The 27,759-nt window shown below is 45.0% G+C and overlaps 1 protein-coding gene across 8 annotated transcripts in view; it reads right to left on the reverse strand.

Annotated features, from left to right (window-relative positions):
- SH3KBP1 (SH3 domain containing kinase binding protein 1) overlaps nt 1–27,759 on the reverse strand; it is a 332,304-nt gene that overhangs the window by 55,628 nt on the left and 248,917 nt on the right. For all 8 annotated transcript variants that reach the window (XM_064573856.1, XM_064573852.1, XM_064573854.1 and 5 more), the window contains one exon: nt 8,799–8,906. In XM_064573856.1, coding sequence (XP_064429926.1) covers nt 8,799–8,906 — 108 coding nt within the window. The remainder of the gene's footprint in view (nt 1–8,798; nt 8,907–27,759) is intronic.

The following is a 27,759-nucleotide window of genomic DNA, read 5'->3' on the forward strand; positions in this document are numbered from 1 at the left end:
ATTATGCCCCTTTTGCAGATGAAGTAATTGAGGCTTAAAGAGATGAAGCCATTTCCCCAAGTCACCAGGCTATTAAATAGGGTGGGGGCTGGGAGCCCAGCCCCATGCTGTCTGGCCCACAGGTCTGCTCTTAACCACTGTGAAGGACCCGCCTTGCCAGAGAGCATCCGCAACACAGCCCACCACACGGCCATACACCACACACAGCGTGTACGCAAGCACAGGGAACTGTGTCATGTGAAAGGGGGGGGGGGAGAAAAGACGGGTATCAAATTGTAGCTACAGTCTGAGCTCCAATCAACTACGTTACAAAATATACAGAAAGAGAAAAAGACTGGAAAGGAATAAATTTATAGTGTGATACCTGACTAGTGTAGGATTATGGGCATGTGTGGGGGTGTGTGTTTCCTTCTTAATATGTTTCGGTACTGCCTATCCGAGTACAGACTAACTTCATTATAAAAAAGAGAAAGAAAGATGCTCTAAGGGCCACCTCCCCCTGCACACAGGCCAACCACTGGCGAAAGGCCCTTTCCCGTCTGCCAGCCCCTTCCAGCTCTCCACTCCAACTTCTTCCTTTTTCTGCCTCCCTTCTCTGTCCTTGTATAAATTAGCTGGGACAGATGTGTGTTTACCTAATGAAGTTATTGTTGAAACTCTGCCAACTAACCTTCCTTTACCTCAGGATCAGAGTAACTTCTGATTCACAGACAGCACCCTGTGGCCTAGTTCTTCCTGGCCAAGCCCCAACGATGCCCACCCAGTGGATGTCTTGCTCACTTCCTGCTCGCTTGAAACATTTTATAACCAATTTCACATGAGCCTCCCCTTGCCGAGCCTGTTCCCCCAGCGACCTTGCCTCAAACCACAGGGCCCCAAATAAAAAAAGACAATTACAAGTCATCATGTTTTCCAAGATTACTGTGCAAAGGAAAAAAATCCCTCAGTGTTGTGTCAGATTTGGCATGGGGTAGACTGACAGAATGTGACCGGGCAGGGCAGAGGGGCACCGAGAGAGAGGACAGGAAGTGTTAGGTTAAGAGACAGCATGTGACAAGCGTGGTCATGGCAAGTGTGTGCTTGACTGTGGCAGAGGCAGGAGGCAGAGGTGTGAGGTGTCGTGAGGAGCCCCGGTGGTAGCGGAGGCAGGTGGGGGCAGTTCTGAAAGGAGGAAACACTCTGTGCTGTGTGTCTTGCACCCACCGGGCTTGATCAGCAGTGGCTGCAGGCCAGCTTTGCTTATGGGCAGAACGGGTTTACAGGTTGTCCTGGGTTCGTTTTTTTTTTTTTTCCCCCTTCGACTGACTTCACTCTCTGATGCCCTCAAACTTAGCCTTCTGGCCTCCTTAGATGAGAAATGATGTCACATTTTCAAAGAAGAGGTCTTTGAAAGTAATTCTAAACAAAAACCAGGGCCAGGGTTCCGTGCAGCTCCAGACTGCCCCCCAAGTGATTAAGAGAAGATTGCACGGGGGCCTACAGGGATTTTCCTCTTTAAATGCAACAGGAAGGACGGGGCAGGGAGAACTGAGAAGGCAGGCTGGGAAAATCTGTAGCAAAACCTGACAGGAAAGACTTCAGCACAGGCATTCATGATTCTTAAATCAAAAGACGCAAGCACGTCGCTTAGTCGGTTTTCCCCAAAATGTCCAATTGTGACCGGACCAAGGAAATAGCACGGAGGGGGTCTCCAGGTTAAGCAGTAGCCCAACGCCTTCTGGTGCCACAGGTGTGCAGTCAGAAACACCCTTTCAACTCAGGCGAGTTATTTTAAGTCATGAATTTTTAGAGGCACTTGTTCTATTTCTTCTCTTTATCCCTCCCTCCATAGTGGAAATGTAACACTCCAGATCCAAATTCAGATGGCTTCAGCCCGCTCGATTTGCAGATCAATGCTAGAACTAACAGAGGATGTTAGAGCTACGAGTGATCACAGGGTCCCCTCTATACTGAGGAGACTGAGGCCCAGAGGGGCTGGGTCAACCGCTGGGTGGTGGCCAAAGAGGGCCCAGAACTCACATCCCTCAATGTCCATCCAGACTGTGGCAATTCATGAAGAGCCAACATGAAAATGTTCCTAACAACATCAATGAGCCAACATTTTCTGATTTCTAGGAGTGCAGAATGCGTCCCCCAGGCTTCCCATATGCAGGGTGTACACGCCTGTGTGCGCCTGCGTGTGCATCTGCCTGTGTCGAGTCGTTGGCTTGGACACAGAAGCAAACACCGTCCTTCAAAGGATACGTTAACTAGATCTGATCTCTTACCATTATTACCAGGAAGGAAATAGATCTGAATGTTCTGGAGTGAAGACAGCAGGAAGGCAAGTCTTACTTCCTGCTGATGGATTTCAGAGCTGACTCTGCCCTTTGTTTGGCAAGCCCAGCCAGTCCCAGGCAAAGAGCTCATCAGTTGGCTCAACTGGCCTCCCTGGCGGGAAGTTTGATTTGCCACTTGGCCTCTTGCCTTCAGAGCTCTGGCCCCACACATGTGGTTTGCTGAGAATAACCAGAGGAGCGTACTCCTGATGGCTGGGTACACTTGAGGGGGGCGCTTTGTTAGAGGAATATGGTAAGGTTCTGGAAGCAAATCTTAGCTTGATTTTCAGCCTTGGGAAGCCCTCCTCCAGGCATCCAGCTAAGTTCTCTAGAGGTGTCTGTGTGAGGCTAGAGAGGGGACAAAAATGGACAGTTCCTGACCAGGGCACCTCTCATGGATCTAGAAACACACGAAGGCCTCCACTCTGCCCTTTGCTTCCCTGTCCCTGGTGGATTGGCAACACCTTCGAAGAGTGCAGCTGGGGCTACGCTCCGGGTGATTACAGCAGCTGTAAGGGCCCCTCTGCGCTCTACAGCGTCCCTAGCACAGGAGGTCCCCGGGGGCCACCACAAAAACCTGATCTCAGCAGGGTCTCTCTTGAGTTTCCTCTCCTTAACCTTTGGCCTGGTGGCCTGCATCCCTGGGCCCATCCAGACTGCTAGCCTACTGGGGAATCACACAGGTCTCGGTATTTGGCTTCTCCCCAAGATGCTCTCACACTTTACCCCCTTGTCTCATGCCCCTGCTCCCTCTGCCCACTGTAAAGTGATGCCTCGACTCCATGCCCAGACCTCACTTCTAGATAGAAAAACCCGAGCTCCCCCATGTCCAGCTTCTCCCTACCCGCGCCCCCCGCACCTTCCCCTTTCATGCTAGCGCGGGAGAGAGCAGTAAGTAGGAGGGGAGGGGCTGAAGGAAGGGAAGGTACACCCGGTCACCAAACGACCAAAGGACAGGCGAGTCCTGAGAGCCAACCGTGTATCAAGCATGCTGCTATGGGCTGCATGTTTGTGCACTGAATGGACCCAAAATTCCTATGGTGGAACCTAATCCCCAATGTGGTGGTGTGCTGAGGTGTTGCCTTTGGGGGGGTGACTGGGTCATGAGGGTGGCACCCTCACAGATGAGATTAGTGCCCTTAGAGAAGAGACCCCAGAGAGCTACCCTATCTCTTCTGCCGAGTGAGGGCACAGCCATCTACGAACCAGGAAGCAGACCTTCACTAGACAGATGCCACATCTGCTGGCACCTTGATCTTGGACTTCCCAGTGTCCGGATTGTGAGAAATAAAGTCCTTTGTTTATAAACCACCCAGTCTATAGTATTCTGTTACAGCAGCCTGAACTAAGACACACACTTTCGGGCCCCATGAAGGAGAAGCTTGGGACACGGGCTCTGCCTTCAAAGAGATGACAGTTCGGACGGAGCGATGACAGAGAAGCACTTCAGGCAAGGGTACAACTGAATGAGGTGCTCAGCTGAGAGAGTACGGGCTGTAAGTACCAGCAGAGAAGGGAGAAGGAGGCCATCCAGGCTACTTCAGGGAAGCTCAGTTAGGGCTCTGCCATTAGGTCATGCTTGGGTGACATTAGTGCCTTGACTAGTCCCCATCTCTGCAGAAAACCACATGTACAGACAAGGTTGGAGGTGAATTTTTTTTTTTTCACAGTGCTGCTTATTAGAAGCACCTATTTATTTCTCTTCGGAAGACTATTTTTGGGGGAACTAATTCATTGGACATCTTTAGAAACTAGAAGTATTGGTTCTCAAAAGGCTGAAGGACATGACTAGGAACAAAGAAAATTTGGGTTGAGTCGGTTTTATAAACTGGGTTGTCAGACGATGGGGGCTAAGGTAAGGGACCTCCTAGGAACGCGGTAAAGAGAATGTAGTCACAGTTACACCGGCAAGATCCCCCTCCAGCAGACTAGCCCTTGTGGGAATCAAGCGAGTCTTCCTTTCCTGTAAAAGGTTGGACCCTACTGAACTGCTGAGTGATCTTAAGGTTGGCACTCAACCATAACTGAGAGTGTGGGAAACGTACTTGATTGCACCACAGCGTGTCTGGAGATCGACAGCGAACAAGAAGGGTCCACTCAGCTGTGAACCCCGAGAGCCGTGGAGAGGGTTGCTGAGGCCGAAGGTGCCGTGCGCTCGCGAGCAGCCTCCGGGGTTGGCGGAGTTCAGCGCACAGCTCCCGGACGCACGCCCTTCCCTCCGGTGCACCTGCAAGGGCCTGCGCGAGAGGCGCCAGCTCCCGCAGAAAGCACCCAGCAAACGCGGTTTCCTGTAGAAGCTGGAGCGAGCGCCCTGGGCAGGCAGACCCGCGCGCTCCAGGCTGGCTGACCCTTCAGTTCTCGTTGCAATCAGTAAGCTGGCAGCCTGCTCGCCGGGTCAGGCTCCGTGAGCTGGCAAACGGGAGCCGGCATCGCAGCCACAGGCACCTTTAGAAATCTTTGAGGGAAGGTTTCTGTGCCCCTGAGCAGCGGACCCTCCGCTGCAGAACATTCGCTATGGGAACCTTCGTAACACCCTGGTTCTTGACATGGTAGACAAACTCAGAAGGGTCCTCCGTGTCGATGGACATGAGAACAGTAACATCGCCTTCGGGTGATTTGAACAGTTTCTCTTCAAGACTCTAGAGCCTGCGACTTTTTCCTAAAAAGCAATCCTTCAGGAACATTATCGTTCAGAATATCTATTCTATTTTTTTTTTTTCAATGACACTGGGAAGTTTTCTGCTGTTCTTGAGAGTTCAAGTTCCCCATTTTCCTTCAATAATGATGGCAGAGCATGTGCATTGCTTCACTAGAGCTCTCGGAATATTTAATCTTTCCATTTTGATATTCAGTTTTACTGTCAAGTCTCAAAATAAACCGACAACCATTGAATCTATGTTCTCTCATAAATAGCTTACATAATTGCTCTAAAATATGCACCAAGAGATCACGGGGTGCTCTCCCCACCAGGGAACATCTTGAGAGAAAGCCCCAGAGCGTTTGGCACCTAGTGAGAGAGAATCTGCTGAGGGCTCTCTGAAAGAAAGCCCTCCAGGAAATTCCAAAAGGCTCTGTGGTAACCACCTGAGTCCGTACCGAGCCACCGCAGAAAAGAGCCAGCCTCGTCAGAATGCTTTGGTGATGCCTACTGCTTCGAGAAGTCTGCTGCTGAATAAATGCTGTTTGCTGCTGTCTACCCCAATCATCCCAGACCGTCCTCCTTTCTGGGTGAATGGCTGCAGCCTCAGCCACTGGCAAGACAAGATGACATGTGCTGAAACTGGTGGCAGAATAATGTTTCAGACTCTGTCATTCACACAGTGCATTTGTGTTAATGATTCTAATCATCTTCACACAGCCAGCTCAGCAAACAACAGCCCTGGCTCCTGTCACACTGTCACCAGCTCACCAACACTCTGCATGCAGCGATAAAGGCTGGTAGAGCAGCCGATGCAAAGCTGGGTGGCTGGTTTTGTGGGCCAGAAGGGATGAAAAGGATGTAATACTTTAAATTCTCTGAAAGCTAAATGTCGCATTATACAATCACTTCTCAGCTGTAGGTATTACTTTGACAGGTTTGACTGTTGTTTCCCCCTGCCGTTTTCTTATTCTTAGGGACAAGGTTAAAAGACCTATCCAAGAGATGGTGGCTGCTTGTCTGAGGTTGGAGAGATGCCCACGGGGCCCCAGAGAGCGTGCATGCCTCAATGAGCAAGCTGAGTCCACTCCTCACTGACAACTTCACTCTCTTGGTGGAAGTCTTCCCTTAATACCTTATGTAACAGAGCAGAGCTTCTGGAAGAGTATGCCATGGAATCTCTCTCACCTGGTATATTTATTGCCCCACTAAAATGTGACTGGGAACTAGAAAGCAAGGTGCCACAATGTAGGCAACCACAGACGTGGCCCATTTGTTAAAAGAATTATCCAGATTTTAGCTTAGCCTTCAAAATCATACTACCTCCCTCAGAACAGGGAAGGTGGCAAATGGCCAGCAGGACAGCATGCTGGCTAAGATTCCTTGGCCACAGGGAGAGGAGTCACCAGGAAGGTCTTCCCAGTGCTTCAGGACATGAACACCTTTTACCAGGCTTGCAAAGATCGGCGAGAAGGGTCAAACACGCAGTCTGGACGGCCCTTTCCCCTCCATACTCCCTGGAAGAGGCCCACCCTCAATGTCCTTTCGGAAAGGTCCAGCAGGTCTCTATGACCCTGAACATCAGACCTGCTGCCCAACTCTACACCCACCAGGGCAGCAACTGCGTGGACCCTCCATCCTTATCAACCAGCACGGTGGCTAGCCCAAGAGAAGGAACCCAACACACACACAGCGGGTGAATAAATAAACATAAAACATAACTGCCAGGTAGCAGGTCCTGAAACAAATACGAGAAACAACATGAAGATTATGCCATTCTGCGCCCACTTGTCTCTATAGGTATAGTTTCTAAAGTACTCGTCAAAGTTCTCAGATGCATTTGGATTCCCAGGGAAGCTCGTAAAGACATCAAGATAACTGTGTTGATTTGACCAGCTGAAGCAAGATGAACCAGAGTCTGACTTCTATCATTACTGCCCAGTTTCAGCTGGAGCCTTCCCACACTCGTGCGAACAGTAATTACAAAGGCGGGAAGAGTTAGCGTACGTGGGGCCTTTACCAAGCACCGGCGCCATGCTGAAGAATTCCTATCTTCTCAACAGTTCAACAGCATAGGCACAATTCTTCTCGCAGTTTTATAGATGAAGATACTGAGGCTCAGACACATCCAGTGAGGTGACCTTGAGCAGAACAGGTAAGTGACGGGGCCATGATGCAAGCCCAGGTCCAGCCGATGCTACAGCCTGGAGTCACGGGCATTATAAACGGTTGCCACACCTCACTCCCGTGTCCTCTTGTTTCACCACGTTTACTGCCCAGTCAGTATTAAACGTTAGCATCTGTTTTGCTCAGGGCTGGATTCTATCAACTGATAGGCCACCACACTTCGATCATCCAAGAAAAATGGCTCAAATGATTTTGCTTGCTGGAAATTTTTTCTTGAATGGCAAGCTCTTCTCTGTTCTGAGAATTTATTCCCCTCCTAAAATATGGTCAGGAACTGGAAGGTGGAGCTGTCACCACTTAAACAGATACCTGCTTCTCTACCAGCACTTCCCCATCTGGAACGTGTGAACGGTTCGCTGGAGGATCTTGTTACAAAGCAGGTTCTGATGCCCCAGGTCTAGGATGGGGTCTGAGTATTTCTAACAAGCTCCAGGTAACACTGATAAAGTGTGGCCCATGGACCAGCACTAAGATTCAGGGATATAGAAAACACCAGGAAGCAGAATCCAGATTCTCTGAACCCCAAACTCAGTTCCGAGAGAGAATAATACGTGTGGAACGGAACATTCTTCAGCTAAACAATATAGGAAACAAGCTATCCTTTTGGGATATCCTAGGGTGTGGCCCTAGGCTTCAAACCAATCTAAAGATCTATGGGACATGATCTTGGTGGGTACCAACACCATGCAGCTTCTTGAACCATCACATTCGTTCATCTAGGCCGTACATACACCATCAATGCTGTTTAGTATCCTTAGCAACCAATCCACCAATGTGTAGCTATCCTTCATAAACGTCAGCTCCATAAGAACGGTCATGGTTCAAGGTTAGGTTCATGGTCCAGTAGCAGTGCCCCAACAGGCATAAACAGGAACCAGTCCAGAAAGGCAGGCAGAAGTCAAGTGAAAGCCTGAGCAAAGAGCCCTGAGATGCAGCGCAGAATGGAAAAGACCAAACTGCTGTCCCCTTATAACATCAAGTGCTTCTAACTTTTCAACTTTCTTGTTCCATCCTCATCAGAGAGACAATACACCTGGAGCGAGGCAAAGATGGACTGGCTCACTGAAACAACAGCATTGGAAAATGGGTCCCCACAAAGAGAAAACAGATCAGAGGTGTATGCGAATACACATATGGACAAATGTGTGTATACATGTCCACATATGTACACACACAGTGTAAGAACATCAGTGGCCTCCCTCTGCGTCCTCAGCTTCACAATGTGCTTCTCAGCCACTTCCACAGTATTGGGCCTTCACCACCTCCAAGGGACAATGCCACACAGGATGCAGGCAGTCCTCTTACCAAACGGAGCACCCGAGAGTTCTTGTCATTTGGATGCTTATATGTTCCAGGCACCACACCAAGTGCTTTCCACACATTATCTTATTTATTCATGCAACAACACCAGAATAAGGATCACAGTGACCAGCTGTCAGATGAGCAAACTGAGGGTGGTGGAAGGTAATTAACTCGTTCACACTCATGCCCAGCCTACAGAACAGCCAAGGGCTCAGAAACCAGATCCACTGAACTAAAATGCCAGTGCTCTTCAATGGTCCACTAAACTCCCCTCACCCAGTATCCCAGACCCACCATGGAAGCCACCATTCTGACAGCGTGTGGAGTGCTGACCTCAAGGCCAGGAAACTTACATTGCCCTCCTTTTCAAAGTCAGGTGGAAGAAGCTTCACGAAGTTATCAGGGAACACTCCTCGTCTGCCGTTGAGTTCTCCTTCCCACCAGCCCACGTCGATGCAGTCCTAGGAGACGGGAGAGCAGAGAGTGAGAAATGGGGCAAGTACCCTCCGGCGAGGTCCCACACCGCTGTTAGAGAGAGTGGAGGCCCTTTCCCTGAGGCCACTATCAACACAACAGTGGCTAATGAGACGAAGTGAGCACAAATCTCCAAGTCAGATGGGAGAACAAAAGCGCAAGTGTGCTCGAGCTGCTGGTTGGGACTCAGAGCCCAGTGCTGCCGTCAGATGTCCCGCATTAATCCGATCTGCTTTTCTTTAAAGATGGGAGGATATGTATTTTCTTCATCTTAATTTTGCTGAAATAAAATTATTTCATTAACTGCAAACATGCTTTAGGAAATACATGCACAAATGTTCTCTTTGATTAGCCTGTCACAAAGCTTATGGAAATTAAAAAGGACTTTGCGACAGTCAGCCAAGCATAAGAAAAATCACACTTCTGGCAAGCTCGTAAATGCACTGCTCTTCCTGACCTTCTCCTCTCCGTGGTGATGGGGCACGGCTGTCATCATGAAAAGCCCTTCCCCCACCTTACAGAACTCAATGTTCGCTTACTAAATGAAAGAATAAATCTATTCATTCTTCCAGATCAAACCTGCTGCCCTTTAAATACTCCCTATTCTGTTCTTTCACTCGTCAGATGTTTATTGAACGCCTATTTTGTGCCAGGCGCCAGGGAGAGCATGAGAGTTTGGCCTGTGCCAAGCTTCTGTCCCGAGCCTAACAGCCTCATGGTTCTCCTGGGTCTTCAACCTCATGCCACAGAACCATTTCTATTTTACCCCACATCCAATTGGCTGGAAGGCCAATTTGCTCTAGGTTTTGTTTTTTTTTTAATTTTTTATTGTTAATGTTAATCACCGTACATTGCATCATTAGTTTTTGATGTAGTGTTCCATGATTCATTGTTTGCGTATAACACCCAGTGCTCCATGCAGAACGCGCCCTCTAGTTTTATAATATACCTCACATTTGTCCTCTGGCTCCAAATCCACTTCTACTACCCTAATCCAAGACTCACCTGGCCTACCGCAAACCTCCTCACTTGGGCATTTCTTCCTGCCCAGTATATGAACAATGTACACACACTGCTCTTGGGTACACGTCCTTGAGTAAAAACCCAATTCTCAGACTGTGATCAACAATTCCTGCCACAGCCAAAAATGAGCAGAGGCTTTCCAAAAAAAAAGCTAGTAACACGTAGGACTTTTAAAGTTACGTCTGAAGTGGGGCATGCTCAACAAAGTGAGGAGATCATGTTCAGGGCCCATGGAGAGACACTCACGGTCCTCCCCAACATCAGTAGGGGTGGGGAAGGGGCCAGGAGGGCTCAAGCAGCAGATATGAAGCTGGCCTAGGGCCCTGCTGTAGACCCCTGGAGGGCCACAGCATATGTGAGATCATACATCTTAGCAAGGCGAGGAACATATCTGGCCTTTTGACCATTATGCCCCCAGCCCACCACACCATGCCCAATATAATAAGTATTTGTGGAATCAATGAGGACTTTTTCTAACCCTGAGTTCTGTGATCTCCTGAAATATGGTACAGAAACATTGTGATCTCCTGCCTCAATCTACCTTAACTCATGATGATTTTTACATAAGAGAGGGCCCACCTCAGGTGAGAAGTGAATGAACACCACCTCCCTTCTCCCAGCAATATCTGTTGCAAAGATAAATGGACTCTTTAGAAGAGGACATGGGTTTTGGAAATGGATCCTTAATCACAGATGATAAATTTTAGTCCTGACCAACAGCAAAAAACAGACACTTGAAGCATCAAGTTCAGATTTACCCAGAACAAACCAAGGTTCAAAAGACAACACAAGAGAATGCTTCTCTTTCTTGGAGAATGACACAAGAGAAGCCCAGGTAAGTATTCTGGTCCTGCTCATGTCACATCCCTCCCTAAACAATCTAACATCAGTCCCCACAGAAGGGATTCATGAACGGGGATGGTGGTGGCAGAGTATGATGGCTTCTGATGTTTTTCCAACTCTGAGAAGATCTCGTCATCAACAATACCAGAAAATCTTGCGAAGGAGTAGGGGGTGACATGCCTTTACTTTTAATCCTTAGAAATTAAATCTTTCAATCCAGAAGGCTCTGCTTTTGAGGAAATGCCTGGCACCTTTTTTTCTCTCCTTTTTCCGGACAAGTCCTCTTCTCCTCAAACCCAACTTGAAACTCACCTTTAGGAAAGTGATAATGATGAATGCTTTATCTTTTCTTGAACACTCACAACTGTGTTAATTTGCACTTCATGATATTCAATTCAACAAACATCTATGAAATGCCAAGTATATTTAAGTTCCTTCTGTAGGCACCAGACGTTAAACCTGCCAAGAACACGATCCCTAACTCCAGGGAGCTTAGAGACTTATGTGAAAGACCCACACACAATATTATACCAGGTCCTTTTGGATAAAGGTATCAACCAAGAGCTCTGGTACCAAAGAGGAGACAGTCATTAACAGCTTTTCAAACAATCTTAAATCTTTTCATGTGCAAAGGGTTTGCTTACGTGAGGACTGAACTTCCCTGCACATTCATTTCAGAGCACCTGATACAGAATTACATCCAAAAAAGGCACTCAAATATTGTTTAGTTTCAAAAGCTTTCTTCCAAATTTTCCGACTGATGCAAATCCATGCCTCACCTTAATCTTCTGCAAGCAGTAACCCAAGAATCATTGTAACGAAGCCTTTTCCTTCATATGTGAGAAAAACAATGAAGAAAATTTTAATAAGCAGAAGCATATCCAGAATAGAACCAGAATCCAGAACTCATACATGCCTACAGGGCAAAACAGTGTATATGACATATTTATTATATCTCCCATCAGTGGAGAATGGCTTGGATGGCTCATCTCTACTCAGCTTCTTAAGGAAAACATTAACAGTACTAATCATTGTGTAATTCAAGGTAAGAGAGGGAAAACATGAAGGTAGAGCACAATCTGTCTTACTGTTCTGATTGGTAGGAGGACAAATACTAGGCTCGTGGATGAGATGAGCACATTCCAAAAAGAAAACAGCCAGTGTGTCTTAGGACACAGAGGAAAGTGACTGCTTCAGGACAGAAAGGTACCTGAAGTGGGACAGAGACTGATAGAGAACCAGGGCGCTTCTTACCCCCTAGCAAGAGAAGCTAATTTAAGGAAAACAGGAACAATTCTGACAGCAAAATGAGAAGCGGAAATACCTCCTCTTCAACAAACCAGGCAAAAGAACAAGCCTTCTGATGGCAGAGATGAAGAGACAATTATTCGTATGAGGGCTGTGTTTCTGGAAGTGTAAAAGAGCAGCAAATTCAATTTATTTACTGAGGACTGAAAACATGCAGGATAGCAGAGGAATTCAGGGGTAAACAGAAAATCATAATGTCCTTACAGGGCTCTGGAGCCCAGAGCCTAGTATGAGGGGCAGACAGTGAATCACTATGGTGCAGAAATACCGGCAGGAGTGCTAGGCCAGATTTAAAAACAAGTGGGACCAAGAAAAACCAGGTAGCCTGAAAAGAGAGAATGAGGGGTGAACCAAGGCAATGAGAAAGGTCAAAGGCAGGATCACGAAGCATGAAGAAAGGGAAGAGGGAGAGTGGGAAGCTGGGGTCCTGGAAGAGAACATTCAAGAACTGGCACTTAGGGTGAAGGCAGTGTCTGGCTCCCAGGGGGCTCCCAACCAACATCTACTGAACAGTGATGTGAGATGTGAGGCAAGATGGCACCTGCGAGTGGCAGGAGCAGAATGGAGAGACAGTTGGTCAGTGAATTGTGAGGCCAGAATGTCATCAGGGTGGAGTGGATGCCCCAAGGAGGATGGCGGGAGGTGCGTGAAAGCAGGACAATGAGATAGCAGCCGACCAGTGAGGAGAGAGGCAGTGCAGCCAAGATACTGGCAGATGTGAGCCTGACCACTTAAATTCTTTTCAAACCTGGGACACTAATAATAATCACACCAGGACCACAGATGTAACCCAAGATGATGATCGCCCTAGTGGATTTTGAGATTCCAATAACGACGAAGATAGGGCAATATAGGCAGGTGAGGGGGTGGCTTCTGAATGAAGCAGGAGTTTGCTGTGGAAAGAGTGAGAGATCAGCATGTAGATGAAAGTTTCCAGAACAAGGATGATTAGAAATAAGCTCTAATGGCACAAAAGCAGAGGAAAGTAGACCTGGACTTCATCAAGAGTCCAGAATATGGAAAGAACGATATTTCTGACAGAGAACGTTCACTCTTCTATGACCAAGTCCTCAAAATGGTTTCTCTATGCCTCATCACCAGGCAGATATATGAGTAAAATATGGTATTTTTCCTTATAAAAAACAAATGATGTTTTTCCTTTGAAGGAATGAGTAAACAGAACCTTAGCTGTGCTGTACCCCTACTTCCACGTCCTGCGCTATGTCGGGTTATCGGAGATATCGCAGGGAGAGGGGCAAGACGGCGAACTGGGGCCAGCTGAGACTTAAGCAGTCCACTAGTTATAAAAACTCTGGGTCTCGCTTTCTTGACACACAGGAAAATCTTGGTGAGGTGTAAAGAGTGACACGACCACTGGTGGTTATCATCATTATTGTGATTCTGTGGACTGGTCCCAGGGACCCTGAGGGACAATGTGGCCAGGAAATCTTCTGAATTAAGCTCACACACATTTGTCACCATCCTCGGGTGAGACCGTCAGTGGCCACAGTTTACACACTTGGAAGAAAGCCAAGGAGAGGGACACCAAGGCCCCAGGGTGCATCTGAGTAGGGAGGCCTTGCCCACACCCCAGTGCCCTGCCTTCGTCCACTTGATCCTGCTGGAGGAGCCCTGACGAATGCGCCTGGAGCATTCCAGCACTTCCCACGGCTACCGCAGCAGGGGCCGGCTGACGCCGCTCCCTGATGGACAACTTGTTGGCGGAAAGTCACCGGCCAGCTCTGGCGCGTCTGCCTCTAGTCTCAGTGTTACAATTGTTGAGAAAAGACAAACCTGCCACCTGGCTTGCAAATTGGTTAAAAGAATGAGCCACAACCTCCTCTTGGGCACCCTTTTGTCGAGAATGCAAAGCAACCTAAGAGTTTAGGGTTTCTCAAAGCTGGCTGCACATTTAGAATCACCTGGGGAATTTTTAAAATTCCCAATGCCTGGGCTACACCCCACACCAATTCAAGCACAATTTCTAGGGGGTGGGACCAGGAAATCGGCACTGTTTAGAGGTCCCCAGGTCCTTCTAATATGCAGGTTGACAATCAATGATTTGGACCAGTGCGTCTCAAACTTTATTTATTTACTTTTTGCTTCTCAAACTTTAATGCACATACTATCCACTTGGGGATCTTGTGAAAATGCCAATTCGGATTCAATAGGTCTAGGGCAGGTCTGAGATTCAGCATTTCTAACAGGTTTCTGGGTGATGCATATCCTGCTGGTCCATGGACTACATACACTTTGAGTCGCAAGATTCTCAAAAATGGTAAGCTTTTTGAAAACAAGGATCTTATCTTTACACCTCTGCAGCCACCAAACACCTAAAACATTGCCTGGCTATCAATTCTGAATAAATGTTGGCTGAATGGATGCAATGACGGATGGCCCAATCTTCCCCCGGACTCTCTCAACTTTCAAACATCAAAAGTGAGGTCAAGTTGAATGAGGAAGAGGCAGGTATAGATTAGCTACACAAGAAAGCTTCATCTAAGGGCGTCTGGCTGGCTCAGTCAGGAGAGCATGTGACTCATGACCTCAGGGTCGTGAGCCCGAGCCCCACGCTGGGTGTAGAGATTACTTAAAAAAAAGTCACATTAAAAAAAGAAAGCTTCATCTATATGATCTGGCTTACCTGTTGGTCTGTACCACATTAATTATTTGTTTATAATTGTGGAAACAACTTAAAAAGTACCTCCAAAATGTAGGCCACATATTCTCAGACACTGTAAGTGTTCCAAATATTTGAGTTCAGAAGGGAATGCATAGCTTACAAATGGACATATCAAACCAAACAATGGAAAGATTAAAATGGGTTCACCCGTTGGTCCAAATGAAAAAGAAAAGCACTCTGCTCAGTAACTTCTCTTGGTGGTCAACTGTCCATCCCCACATTCCCCAGAAATTCCCAATTTCCCAGAAGTTATCCAGCATGGCTGAAAAAAAAATTTTCATGGCCTTCTCCGATGACTGAGATATCACTCCAGGAGAAAGTGAGTGCTGAACACTTTAGTGTGGCTGTTAAGTGAGCCTCAGAGGGTCCCCAGGGGGTCTTACACCCTCAGCATCCCACCAGCAATACAGAAAGCAGCGTTTAATATTTACTAATGAGCGTCTTCTGCATGGAGCTTCAGGGGAGCTCTTGAGAGAAAGATCCATAGAAGCCGGAGCCCAGGAGCACTGAGCTTTGCCTCTGCTTGTTAACACCTCCCCAAGAGATGCAATTATTCTGCATGGCTAGGATATCTCCTCAGAATTTCCAACATCCCTGTAAGTTAGTTATTAAAGCAGGCTCATCAACATCATGGTTTATGAGGTAAGAGGGAAAAAGACGACTACTGTCTATCTCAATGTCAGAAGAAATGCCTGGCAGACCATAGTTCATGAGAGAAGCCAAGGAGACAGCCCCAGAGACGAACTCACTCATGGAAATGTCACATTCCAGACTAAAAAACCCAATAGAACAGATCAATGAAACCAGGAACTGGTTCTTTGAAAAGATAGACAAAATGGATAAATCTTTAGCCAGACTCATCAAGAAAAAGAGAGCACTCAAATAAATAAAATCAGAAATGAAGAGAAATAACAACAGACGCCACGGAAATACAAAAGATTATAAGAGAATATTATGAAAAATTATATGCCAACAAACTGGACAATCTAGAGGAAATGGACAAATTCCTAGAGACATATAACCTCCCAAAACTGAATCAGGAAGAAACAGAAAATTTGAACAGACTGATTACCAGCAATGAAATCGAATCAGTAATCAAAAAATTCCCAACAAACAAAAGTCAGGACCAGATGGTTTCACAGGGGAATTCTACCAAGCACTTAAAGTGGAGTTAATACCTATTCTTCTCAAACAATAGAAGAGGAAGGAAAGCTTCCAAAGTCATTCTATGAGGCCAGCATCATCCTAACACTAAAACCAGATAAAGACACTACAGAAAAAGCCAATAAATATCCTTGATAAACATACATGTAAAAACCCTCAACAAAATATCAGCAAGCCAAATCCAACAACACATTAAAAAACCATTCACCATGATCAAGTGGGATTTATTCCTGGATTGCCAGGGTGGTTTGATATTCACAAATCAATGTGATACATCGCATTAATGAGAGAAAGGATAAAAGCCATACGATCATCTCAACAGATGCAGAAAAAGGATTTGACAAAGTACAACATCCATTCATGATAAAAACTCTCAACAAAGTAGGTCTAGAGGGAACATACCTCAACATAATAAAGGCCTTATATGAAAAATCCACAGCTAACATCATCCTTATTGGGGAAAAATGGAGAGCCTTTGCCCTAAGGTCAGGAACAAGACAGGGGTGTCCACTGTCCCCACTTCTATTCATCATAGTACTGGATATCCTAGCCACAGCAATCAGACAACAAAAAAGTAGTAAGAGGCATCCAAATCGGTATTGGAAGAAGTAAAACTTCCACTATTTGCAGATGACATGATACTCCGTATGGAAAACCCTAAAGACTCCACCAAAAACTACTCAAACTGATAAATGAATTCAGTAAGGCTGCAGGACAAAATATTAATATACAGAAATATGTTGCATTTCTATACACTAACAATGAAGTACCAGAAAGAAATTAAGAAAGCAATCCCACTCATGGTTACACCAAAAATAATAAAATACTTAGGAATAATCTTAACCAAGGAGGTGAAGGACCTATACTACAAAAACTATAAAACACTGATGAAAGAAATTAAAGGAAAAAAAATGTCACATTCCAAATGTCACATTCCAAATGTCAACATCTTAGGATCATCAAGGCTTAGGGAGTCTTTCACTGTTTTGTGATACTGGGAACTCATGACCTCAAAGAGTCTATCTCACTTGTAAAAAATCCTGACTTTTTATTGGGCAATAACTTAGAGGCTTTGCAACACTAACTTCTACTTCTGTCATTCTACATATTATATAACCGGTAATGAAAAACTGGATGAGGAACACACAAAGGGCAGTAATCGAGCCTTCACTAGGTCATGCCAATATGAATCGAAGCATGTACAGATGCCTGAGAACTGTTCAGAAATGCCCCATGTCTTCTGTAAGCCACCCAACACCACACCTCACATTTTCCTGCTTCTTCATACATAACTGGATGTTCTCAACAACTGTGCAAGCGACACTGCTGAGACTGGATTTTGAGGTCTTCTTTGTAAGAGTGTCGAGTTTTGTTATGGCGAGCAAGTGACTTGCGGATCAGCTTGACCTGTCAAGGCACGGCTTAGAGCTTTGTTAGGGTAGGTTAGGGTAGCGCTGTTTCTGTGACTGCCTCTTTTGGGTTCTCAGTTAGATGCCAGGTGTGTTCAGCAAAGTTTTTCTACCCTGCTTGGCCAGAACTCTAACATCTCCCAACCTTGGTGACTTCTGGGATATTCCCTCAGCTCACAGCCCACCCACGCCCCTAGGCTTATTTTCTTCCAGACCTGGTGGAGTCTTGCCCTGTTGATGCACAGCGTAGTATTTGGCAAAAGACTCAAGAACCTCCTATATATAGGCTTCTGGAGCCCTTTCTTTGTACAGCTCACTCCTCAGCAATTCACTGCCCTGAAAAGTCCAGTCACCTTGGCAGTCCTGAATTACGATCTCTGTTTCCTCCATCCGATGAGTCTTCTGCTTTCTGTTGGGGCTCCCCTGCCCTCTGCTGCAATTTAGAAAGTGCCCCCGGGGGAAAAAAGCCAGGGTTGATGTGGAATCCTTTTCCCAAGGATTACATCCCCGAGCTATGTATTACCCAATGCCTAAAAACAGTGGGTTCATGTATTTTGTCCGATTTTAAAGTTGTCTGTGGCAGGAGGGTAAGCCTAACACCTTTGACTCCATCGTGGCTAAGCATAACCAGAAGTTATGCTTGCTTAAAAAGACTGTTTCTTTAATTAGAATTTATTTTTTTCTAGATTTAATAGAACTTGAAGCTCTATCTTTAAAAGTCTGAGCTATTTCAAGGTCTAATTCCCAAAAGAAGTCCTAGAGAAAGAATTTCTAAAATGAAAAGACATACAAGAGTTTTTAATTATCCTGGAGTCTCCTCTGCTAGTCATATGCACATTTCTCTAATAGGGAAGGTGGAATATTCCCTAAGGAAAAGTAGAGTCAGTATTAAACATCATTATATGGAAAATTTAAATACATGCAGTAAGTCAGTGCCACCCAACTTTTTTTCAGATAATGGCACACATATAAAATGATAATATTTTGATGACATACTGCTGGAAGCCAAATGTTGTTGAAGGCCATCAACCCAGAGGGGGGTCCCAGCTACCTAAGGCCCTTTCCATCCACCTAGAGAGCAGAGGGGCTCACCATCCTACACTCCCATAACCCACTCAAAGCCCATGGGTTAGGATTTGCCACAGAAGTAACCTTTGAGTCCAGATGTCACTAAGAACTGAGCAAAAAGCTGAAATCAAATCTCGGTCCCCAGAAAGAGAACAGAATTTCCACAGACGTTATGAGAGGCAGGCAGGCAGGAATGAGGAAGGCCTGAAGGGGTTTTAATAGGAGACAAGCCAGAGCAGAAGCCCAAAGGCCTCGTTACTCACAGCCTGTTTCCCTCTTAGAAAAAGATGCTTCTATCTGGAGCGTCTTCAGAAAACAGCACCCAATAGGTAATTTCTGTGCTGGTCCAACCCCAGGGTCACCATTCACACTGGGCATCTCCCGGAGTTGTGGGGCATGGCCATATAGTTTGCACACAACAAATATACAAGAATAGCTTACTGATTTCATTATTTTATTTGCAGGTTATATAATCTTAAATTTCAGGAAATACTTAATGCTTTTAGCCTTTTTTCTAATATCAGAATGAAAGACCTTCTATCCCCATAAATCTACCTCAAAAATCAGTAATCATGTGAAAAGGGGATATTTGCGGAGAGGACCTTTCCTGTGTACTTATGATTGGGCTTTAAGCATGACGTGTGCCATTAAAACATAAAGGCACATGAACAAGTCATACATAAAATGCAACTCATTAAGGAAGCACTTTTACATTTTTTTGGTCTATTTAAACATAATCAAGGATGCAAACTTATGCAACAGTTTTTTTTCACAGAAATTTCTCATTTCTACTTGTTAAGTCATTTACATTGAGATGACCATTTAATGTTAATTTTTTTTAAAGATTTATTTATTTGAGAAAGAGAGAGGGAACATGCACGTGCACAAGTGGGGGGAGGGGCAGAGGGAAAGAATCTTCAAGCAGACTCCCTGCTGAGTACGGACCCCCCCCCCCACCGCCCCCGACCAAGGGGCTCAATCCCAGGGCCCACAAGATCATGACCTGAGCCGAAACCAAGAGTCAGACACTTAACCGACTGAGCCACCCAGGCGCCCATTTCATGCTAAATTTTGAAAGCTGTTTCTAATGATACTTTCAGCTCATCCAAACCACGTGGCTAATAACACAGTTTACCTCTCAAGGATGTACATCCTACAGCTGACTTTTCATTTGCGTTTATGTTTAGAAAACGATATTGATTCTGTATCCTGACACATGCTTTTCTTCCATTAAAAGGGTAGTAGATATAGTAAAAAATCATCTTGCTTCATTGACAAAGACACTGGCATTTATAAAGCATCTTTCATTATGTTTTAAGAGATTTTCTTAGCTCCTGCACCACCTCTAAGAGGTAACAAAGAAAGTTGTTAAGGATGAAGGTGGGGGAGTATCTTCATTTCACAGCTAAGGACCAGGAAGGAATATGAGGTAAAGGGTATAGCCATGATCATTATGAACATCAAGATCATCCAAGCCAGCTGTAGCAACTATTGGTAAATTCCTAAATGCCTACCTTCCATTTCCATTCTTCACCAGACAAATCTATATTTCAGTTTTCCTGTTAGGAAAACTTACTCCTCGGCATAAAAATTTGTTTGGGGGTCTTTTTCTCTATACTCAGCAAATTTAGCTTATAGGCCATATGCAGTGAGTGAAAAATACAATTCCCAGGTCAAATCTAGGCCCTCAGGCTGCTCAGCTGAGCCCAGGCCTGACTGGTAGAGTGTGGCTACATTTGTTTGCCATCTTGGGGGAGAAGGCTCTGATAAGGGAGATTTGCGGTCTTGTGTTACAAAGGATATTCCCAGGAAGACTGAGAACAAAACCAAGGTCCTTGAAATTCATGCAATTACTTATCAGGCAATTATTTACTAAACAGTGGGGCTCAAATCGCCTTGTAAGAAAAACAGACCAACCAACATTCTCTTAACGCTATCTTTGCAGAGCAAAAGTTTTTAATTTTGCCAAAGTTCAATTTAGCAGTATTTTCTTTCATGGACTGTGCTTTTGGTGTCATGTCTAACAACTCTTTCTCCTATGTTTTCATAAATAACATTTTGTGGTTTTTGCTTTACATGTACATCTATGTTACATTTTAGTAGATCTATTTTACATGTAGATCTACTCAGTCCATTCTGAGTTAATTTTTGCATCATGTATTAGGTTTAGGTTAGGGTATTTTTGTTTTTGTTTTGCTTATGGACTTCCAATTGTGCCAACACCATTTCTGAAAAGACTATCCGTTCTTTCTTAAATTCTCCCTGAACCTTTGCTGAAAATTAATTGGCTGTATTTTTTGGGTCTGTTTCTAGACATTCTATCTCGGGGGCCAGCAAACTATATAGCCCATGGACCAAATCTGGCCTGCTACCTATTTCTGTTCATCCCACTGAGAATAGTTTATACATTTTTAAATGGTTTTAAAAAACCAAAAGAAGAATATTTCAAGGAATGTGAAAAATCACACAAAATTCAAATTTAAGTGTCTATAAATAAAGTTTTATTGGAACTCAGCCATGCCCATTCATTTACTTCTATGACTGCTTTTGCATAGTTGCAATGAAGACCATCAAGCCTAAAATATTTACTCTCTGGCCCTTTACAGAAAAAGTTGGCCCAGCTCTGATCTAGAATGAGGATCCTTATATATATCCATGCAAAACCTCAGGGGCTCTCTGAATGCCATTGTAAAAAAAAAAAAAAAAAAAAAAAAATGCTTGTAAGGACAGAAGCTTTAAATAGAACCTCTGAAAGCCCTGAGGAAGGCAGAAAAGGAATGCATTTAATAGCCAGCTACCCTTTCCAACTAGGACTAAAATATAAAAGCTTTAAGTAAAACTATTCTTAAAAGGATGAATTGTACTGCATTATCTAGTTAACCAGAAAATGGAGAACATTTAAGTCTAAAAGGTATTTATTTTTAATGATGTTTTTCTTAAATCTCTCTCTGAGTCATAAACTAAGAAAAAACATTTGTAATGTGAAAGATGACAGGTTAATGTCATGAATATAAGGTATTTTTATAAAAATCAATTGGAAAATGACACATAACATTTTCAACTTGAGTAACCATTTTAAAAAATGCAAACACCTATCAGATTAGCAGAGATTAGAAAGAATGATAATATCCAAGGATGACAAGGACAGGAAAATACATTCGCACACACTCCTGTGGGGAGGCTAAATTGGCACAACCTTTCATAACACCACTCAAATACCTTTAAAAGGAACTGAGGCAGCATACAGTTAGCTATTTATCATCAAGAAATAATAACAACTATTAACATTTTCACAGCACTTACTCTGAGCGAGGCATGCTAAGTGATTTAGCTACTTTAACTCATTTAATCTTCGCAATGCCAGGAGGTAGGTACTAACATCACCCCCATTTCACTGATGTGGAAACTGAGGCACAGAGAAATTGAGCAATCTTCCCAAGGTTATACAAGTAGTAGAAAGTAGCAGAACTAATTACATGCACAAGAATTCACAAAGTGATGACTGCACACCACATGGTCTAAAATAAGGAAAACCTAGAAACAAGCTAAACATAAAAGAGAACTGGGGTACTTCGTACAATAGGAATCTAAGGAACCATTTTAACCGTGCTGCCAAAGACAGGCATGATATATTTTGAAAAAAGAGGGTTACAAAATAGTGTATGTGCTATGATCTTGTTTTTATTTTGAACTGTAATTTGTGTGTGTGTCTGTGTGTAAAACATCTGGAAGAATACAGCTCAAACACGGAGAGGTGATTTTGACTTTTTTTGGTATTTATCTATTTATCTGTTTTCTTCTCATTTTTTCCCCAAAAGTAAGATTATTTATATAATACTATTTAAAAGTGCATCCCATGCCACCTTCCATCTCAGAAAAGCAGATTTTAATAAAATGCAAATGTGAATGTAAAGAGCTTTGAGATACTTTAATAAGACACAGGCTATATAACTATAATAAATTACTTTTCTCCTAAGAAAAGTCAAAAAATAAATAATAAAGGGGAATTTCAGGGAAAGTGCTGAACTGAATTTCAGGACAGTTCAATATATGAAGTAAAAACTTCCAGTCACTGGGCATTTGTTTTCTCTTCTTCCCATACTAACTTCTCAGAGCAGTAACGAGAATCAACTTTTATATTCCTAAAGCACTTTGAGCCTCAACATCTCATTTAATTCTCACAATGGCCCTCTCCAAGTAATACCAACAGAAAGGTTGGAAGTAGAAAACAGAAAGAGTTTCTCTAATTCCTTAAGACACCTGCAGGTTTTTCCTGTGTGTTGCAGGAGAAAAGTATTCCAAGATGGTGTTGCATGGATTACCAATGTCCCGCCGCTAAAACACAGCATTCTGGACGGAGATGACCATTAGGCCAAACAGATGCAGGGTCCCTTTCAACAGTTTTACATCACTTACGGAGGCATAAAAAGCTGGGGCGACTTATCAACTGCAAACTCATCTGTCTATGGAAAATCTGCAATCATGGCCATCAAAATCTGGGGGTGGTACTGTTTTGACTGTCTACTGGTAAACGAAAGAGAAATTTTCTACCACCTCAAGTCCTGTGTTTACCAACCTCATCTAATTTTAAACTGTGGTTATGATAATAAATGAGCTCAGTGAGGAAGAGTTTTGATCAAACGTCCTCATGGTATCAGGATTCTTCTCTACAGTCCCAGTGTCCTGGTTACTTTAAAGAGGAAGACAAAGGGCGCCTGGGTGGCTCAGTCGTTGGACGTCTGCCTTCGGCTCGGGTCACGGTCCCAGGGTCCTGGGATCGAGCCCCACATCGGGCTCCCTGCTCAGCGGGAAGCCTGCTTCTCCCTCTCCCGCTCCCCCTGCTTGTGTTCCCTCTCTCGCTGTCTCTGCCTCTGACAAATAAATAAATAGTAATAATAAAAAAAAGGAGGAAGACAAAACAGCAGCAAACCGTATTCCTGGGGATTTCTAATGCTCTGAGGAGGAGAGAGATTGTGACTTCTGTCTCCGGGAAGGACCTATGCAGTGTAACAAGGCAGGCCATACCACAAGAAATACACCCTATGACATAAATGACTCATTTGCTGAACACGGGCATTCTTCAAATGTGTGTAAACCCAGATGATTCCAGACCTATGCTTAACTTCTTCATTCACTCATAAACCACCTTTAATCCTAGCACTTTAGCTCTGCTAAAAGCTCCAGCCGCGCAGAGAGAAAGGGCCAAGGCCAGCAATCCGTTTAGCTGATGGGCTTTCTTATACCAGCCTGAGAACCTTTCTTGAGATTCCTAAAACCACTTCTCTTGGAAGAAACATCCTTACTTCCTGTGGGGCGGGAAGCAAGGAAGTGTGAAAACATTTCTCCCGTGAATAAATGTTTCAATTAATGAATTAATCAGAGGGAGGCAGGAAGGGAAAATAAACATTAGAACAAACAAAAGAACATATAATCACAGAATGACTTAAGAAGGAGCTCAGGACTCCCACCTTTCTCTCCCTCCCTCCCTCCTCCCTTCATTCCTTCCTCTTTCTTCCTTCCTCCCTTCCTTCATCTTTCTTCCTTCCTCCCTCCCTCTCTCTCTTTCTCACTCTTTCTTTCTTTCTTTCTTTTTTCATGCTAAAATCCAGCAGAAAACTAAGTGGTACCGAGCCAGAAGAAAAGAGGGAGGCAAAATCTGCCTGCATGGAAGCAAGTGGAAGGAAGGGGGAGAAGAGGGCTTCAGACACAGAAAGAACCAACATTAGCCCGGAGCCGAGTTCATTTCCTCTGCACTGATTATCATTTCATTTCTGTGGCGGTGACAGTGGAAGGAGAAAGTCATGGATAATCCTGACCCTAAGAGATCAGAAACATGCATACCAACATGCAAGAAGATGGGGTAATGGCATAGTAATACCGCTTTCCTGATTAAATAATGATAATGTCTTTAAGGTACAAAGAAAATCTGATAGGCACTTGCCCTAGATATCCAGCAACAGAGGATGACTCAGTGAGTAGACAAGTTGCCTCTGGAAGCACCTGAGCCCCACCTTCTAGGAGCATCTGAGAGCCCCACAAGGCAGCTCAGGCAGCTCAACCCTGCCCTGGTTCTGCCCCTGCCGTGCTTGGAGACCCTGGGAAAGTCGCTTCCATGCTCTAGGCCTCCGGTCCTTCTCCGTGATCTGCACAGGACACCCGTGGTCCCACCTAACTTCCAGGGCCGCCAGGAGGGAAAGGAATGGTGACGAGGGGCCCTGGGCTCCTGCTGCCAGCCACCCTGGGAGGGTCCTGCACTGGGCAGCCATGGTCTTGCACATAAATTGACCCATTACTAAGTCAGGTGCTCAAGAGTTGTCTAGAAAGGAGGAGGGTAGAGATGAAGTCTGCAGTCCTAACTCCGCCCTCACAGCAGGTCAAGCTCCAAATATTTAAAGATCCCTGGTTTGATATATCCTGAGGAAAAGGTGAAACTATCACTTCGTATTTTTTTTTAAGATTTTTTATTTATTCATTTGAGAGAGGGAGAGAGAGCAAGTGAGAGCACGAGTGGGGGAAGGGGAGAGGAAGAGGGAGAAGCAGGCTCCCAGCTGAGCAGGGAGCCCGATGCGGGGCTCGATCCCAGGACCCCGGGATCATGACCTGAGCCGAAGGCAGACGCTTAACCGACTGGGCCACCCAGGTGCCCCACTTTGTATTTTTTCTTCTATTTCTACCTTTATCTAATCTTCTGGCTTCCCTCTTTCTTTAGGGTCCATCTATCAATTTCCTTCCCCTTCCTTCCATCTTCACTGCTCCATGATTTTTATCAATAATATTATTTCTTAGTGTTCACCTTCATGTTCTCAGATAGGCTTATACCCATGAAGAAACGGGGGGAGGGTTGTGTCTGCTTTGTTAGGGGTCAAAGACACAACTCCTCAGGGGAGCTTTTTAATAAGAAACACATACTTAAAGGTCCTAGTTTACAAAGGGCTCACGTGGGCAGCCCTTCCTTCCGGGTTAGGGGGGCTGAGGCCAGGAGACTGTCGGCCAAGGGCAGGAACATCGGCCCTCTCTGCAGCTGGGCTCGCTCTCCCCCAGGTGGCAGTGGTCAGAGCAAGGAGCACCCGGTGGCGGCCACCGTTACAGCTGAACCCCAGCCTGGCCTGCACCAGGCTGCTCTCGGCCTTTATCCAGGGAGCTTCTCTGGTTGGAAACCAGACCCAGAGTCTTCTGAACCCTTTCAACCATGCTCTGAGCACAAATCACGAAAGCAGGGATGGGGGCGGCAGGAACACAGATGAAGGAGCTATTTTTGAGTGACTGGAAATCAAAGCTAAACACAGGTGTGTTCTGTGCAAGTAGAAATGTTCCCAAATCCACAAGAATTCTTTATAAATAAACTAAAAAACAAACCATTTGGGTTGCCACATTTCATCCTAGTTTCCAGGGACACACACAAATAGTTCAGGTCTTTGCACATTATTTCAGGAACCGTGGAGGGCTTACAGACCCCACTAAGGGTGTCTGACTCATTTTCTAGAAAGCTACACGAAATGACAATCTAGGGCTAAAAATGAGGGCAACGCCTGCCCTGTGACTCCTGCCACAGCACAGAAAAACAGGACAAAGAGAAACCACCTTAGCTGACTCTGAAAGAAAAACACCAGTGGAATTGGGGTAAATCGAGAACCTCTCCAGCCAAAGTCGAATTTAGACAACAACGATTCGATTCAGGCTTTTCATCTCAACTCATACATACAATAAAGAAGCATATCAAAATACATATTAAACAAATCATAGTGAAGCTCTTCTCTTTACAATATCAACAGCACACATTCATCTAAATGACTTTCTAGGTGATCCTTTAACTCCGAGGAAGATTTAAGAATTTTCTACAACGTCAGCAGGGTGTGACAGACTCAGACTCCATTTTCCCCCACTTTTCAGCAAGTAAAATACTTATGGCATATTTTTTCTCCAAATTCTTGCTGAAATCTCACCCCTTGTGAATTTTGAGCTATTTTCAGGCAAATCTGCCACCACTGTTACCCACCTCATATCATGGTGTTCCTGCCCCAGCAGTGAACTGGGCTCAGTCACAAGAGCCCTTCCTTCCCCATTTCCACGGTCAGAGAAAGAACACCTTAGCAAATCCTCATGGCAGCCCTGTGAGGTCCACTTTCTGGCTGGGGACACTGAGGCTCAGAGGGGTTAAGTTAAATGCCCAACGACACACAGCCATGAATGGTGTTGCCAGGATTCAAACCCTGGTTTCTCTGAGCGGGTAGCCGACATGGCACTTGTCATTTTAAAATGCTTCCAATCAAGTGGAATGCTAGGTCAAGGCTGGTGGATATTTTATGGCAATAAAAGTCAAAACCTGCTGAAGGACAGGATATCAAGAGACCTGATTACACAGACCATATAAAATAATAATAAAACAAAATTGATAGTGCACAGGGGACATTTTTAAGTAACAACCTAAAAATGGGCCCAGGTACATAATGCAGCATGAGTTAAGACTGGCTGTATTATTAGCTATTGAAAAACCAGCTAACTGGGTTGGAAGAGGGCGTTCTGGGCAGCAGGAACATGGCGTGGTTCAAGTGAGGGAGGATGCACGAGCAGGATGGGGACATCCCAGGAGAGTTTGTTGTACAACAGTGATGTGGACCAAGGCCAGAAAGCCAGAGTGAGGCCAGAGTGCCCAGGCAAATGAGTGCCAGGAGAATCTAGCTGGATTTGACAATAAAGGAGAGGGAAGTTGCTAAAGACTTTCACTGGAGCAGAGGGGTCCCATGAGCAAAGCACCATTAGGGGATGATAAAAAGAGGGGGCTGGGGTGCCAGCATCCCTCCACCGCTGGCCTCCCTAGGGTTCTCCGGAGCAGGTGCCGTGGAGGGAGCAGGATCAAGGGGCAAGGATAACGAGGTCACGTTTTGCAAATGTCATAATACTATCTATAAGCTGCTCCAGTTTCTAAACTGTGCCTAATTGCACGAAGCTATGAAAGTGGGGACATCCGGCACAATCCCGGACACTCCTGAGAGCAGCCTTCCACATCTGTCTGTTCATTTCTCCCGGCCGTGTCCATGGAGGATGGAACCAGGAGAGAGTCTCTTTCTGACTAAACTCTTTAGAAAAATTGAATTCTTTTTATCAGACTGGATCTCAAGCTGGTAGGAACAAAAACATCAAGATGAATGTGTTCTCATCATATGTAATCAAATGAAAAGAACAGGAATACAATATATTAAGGTAGAGATAGATGTATTCAGATAAGAGACCATCCGTGGTGGTTTTTTTCCCCCAAAACCTTATTAAATATTATTGATACATCTGGCTTTCAGTTAAAATGAGGCTGCCCCCTCCGAACGAAAAGAAAAACACAAACAGCAA

Source organism: Mirounga angustirostris, unplaced genomic scaffold, assembly GCF_029215605.1.
Source record: "Mirounga angustirostris isolate CCGP_5_RB_7025 unplaced genomic scaffold, mMirAng1.0.hap1 SCAF_11, whole genome shotgun sequence".
Taxonomy (NCBI): Eukaryota; Metazoa; Chordata; class Mammalia; order Carnivora; family Phocidae; genus Mirounga; species Mirounga angustirostris.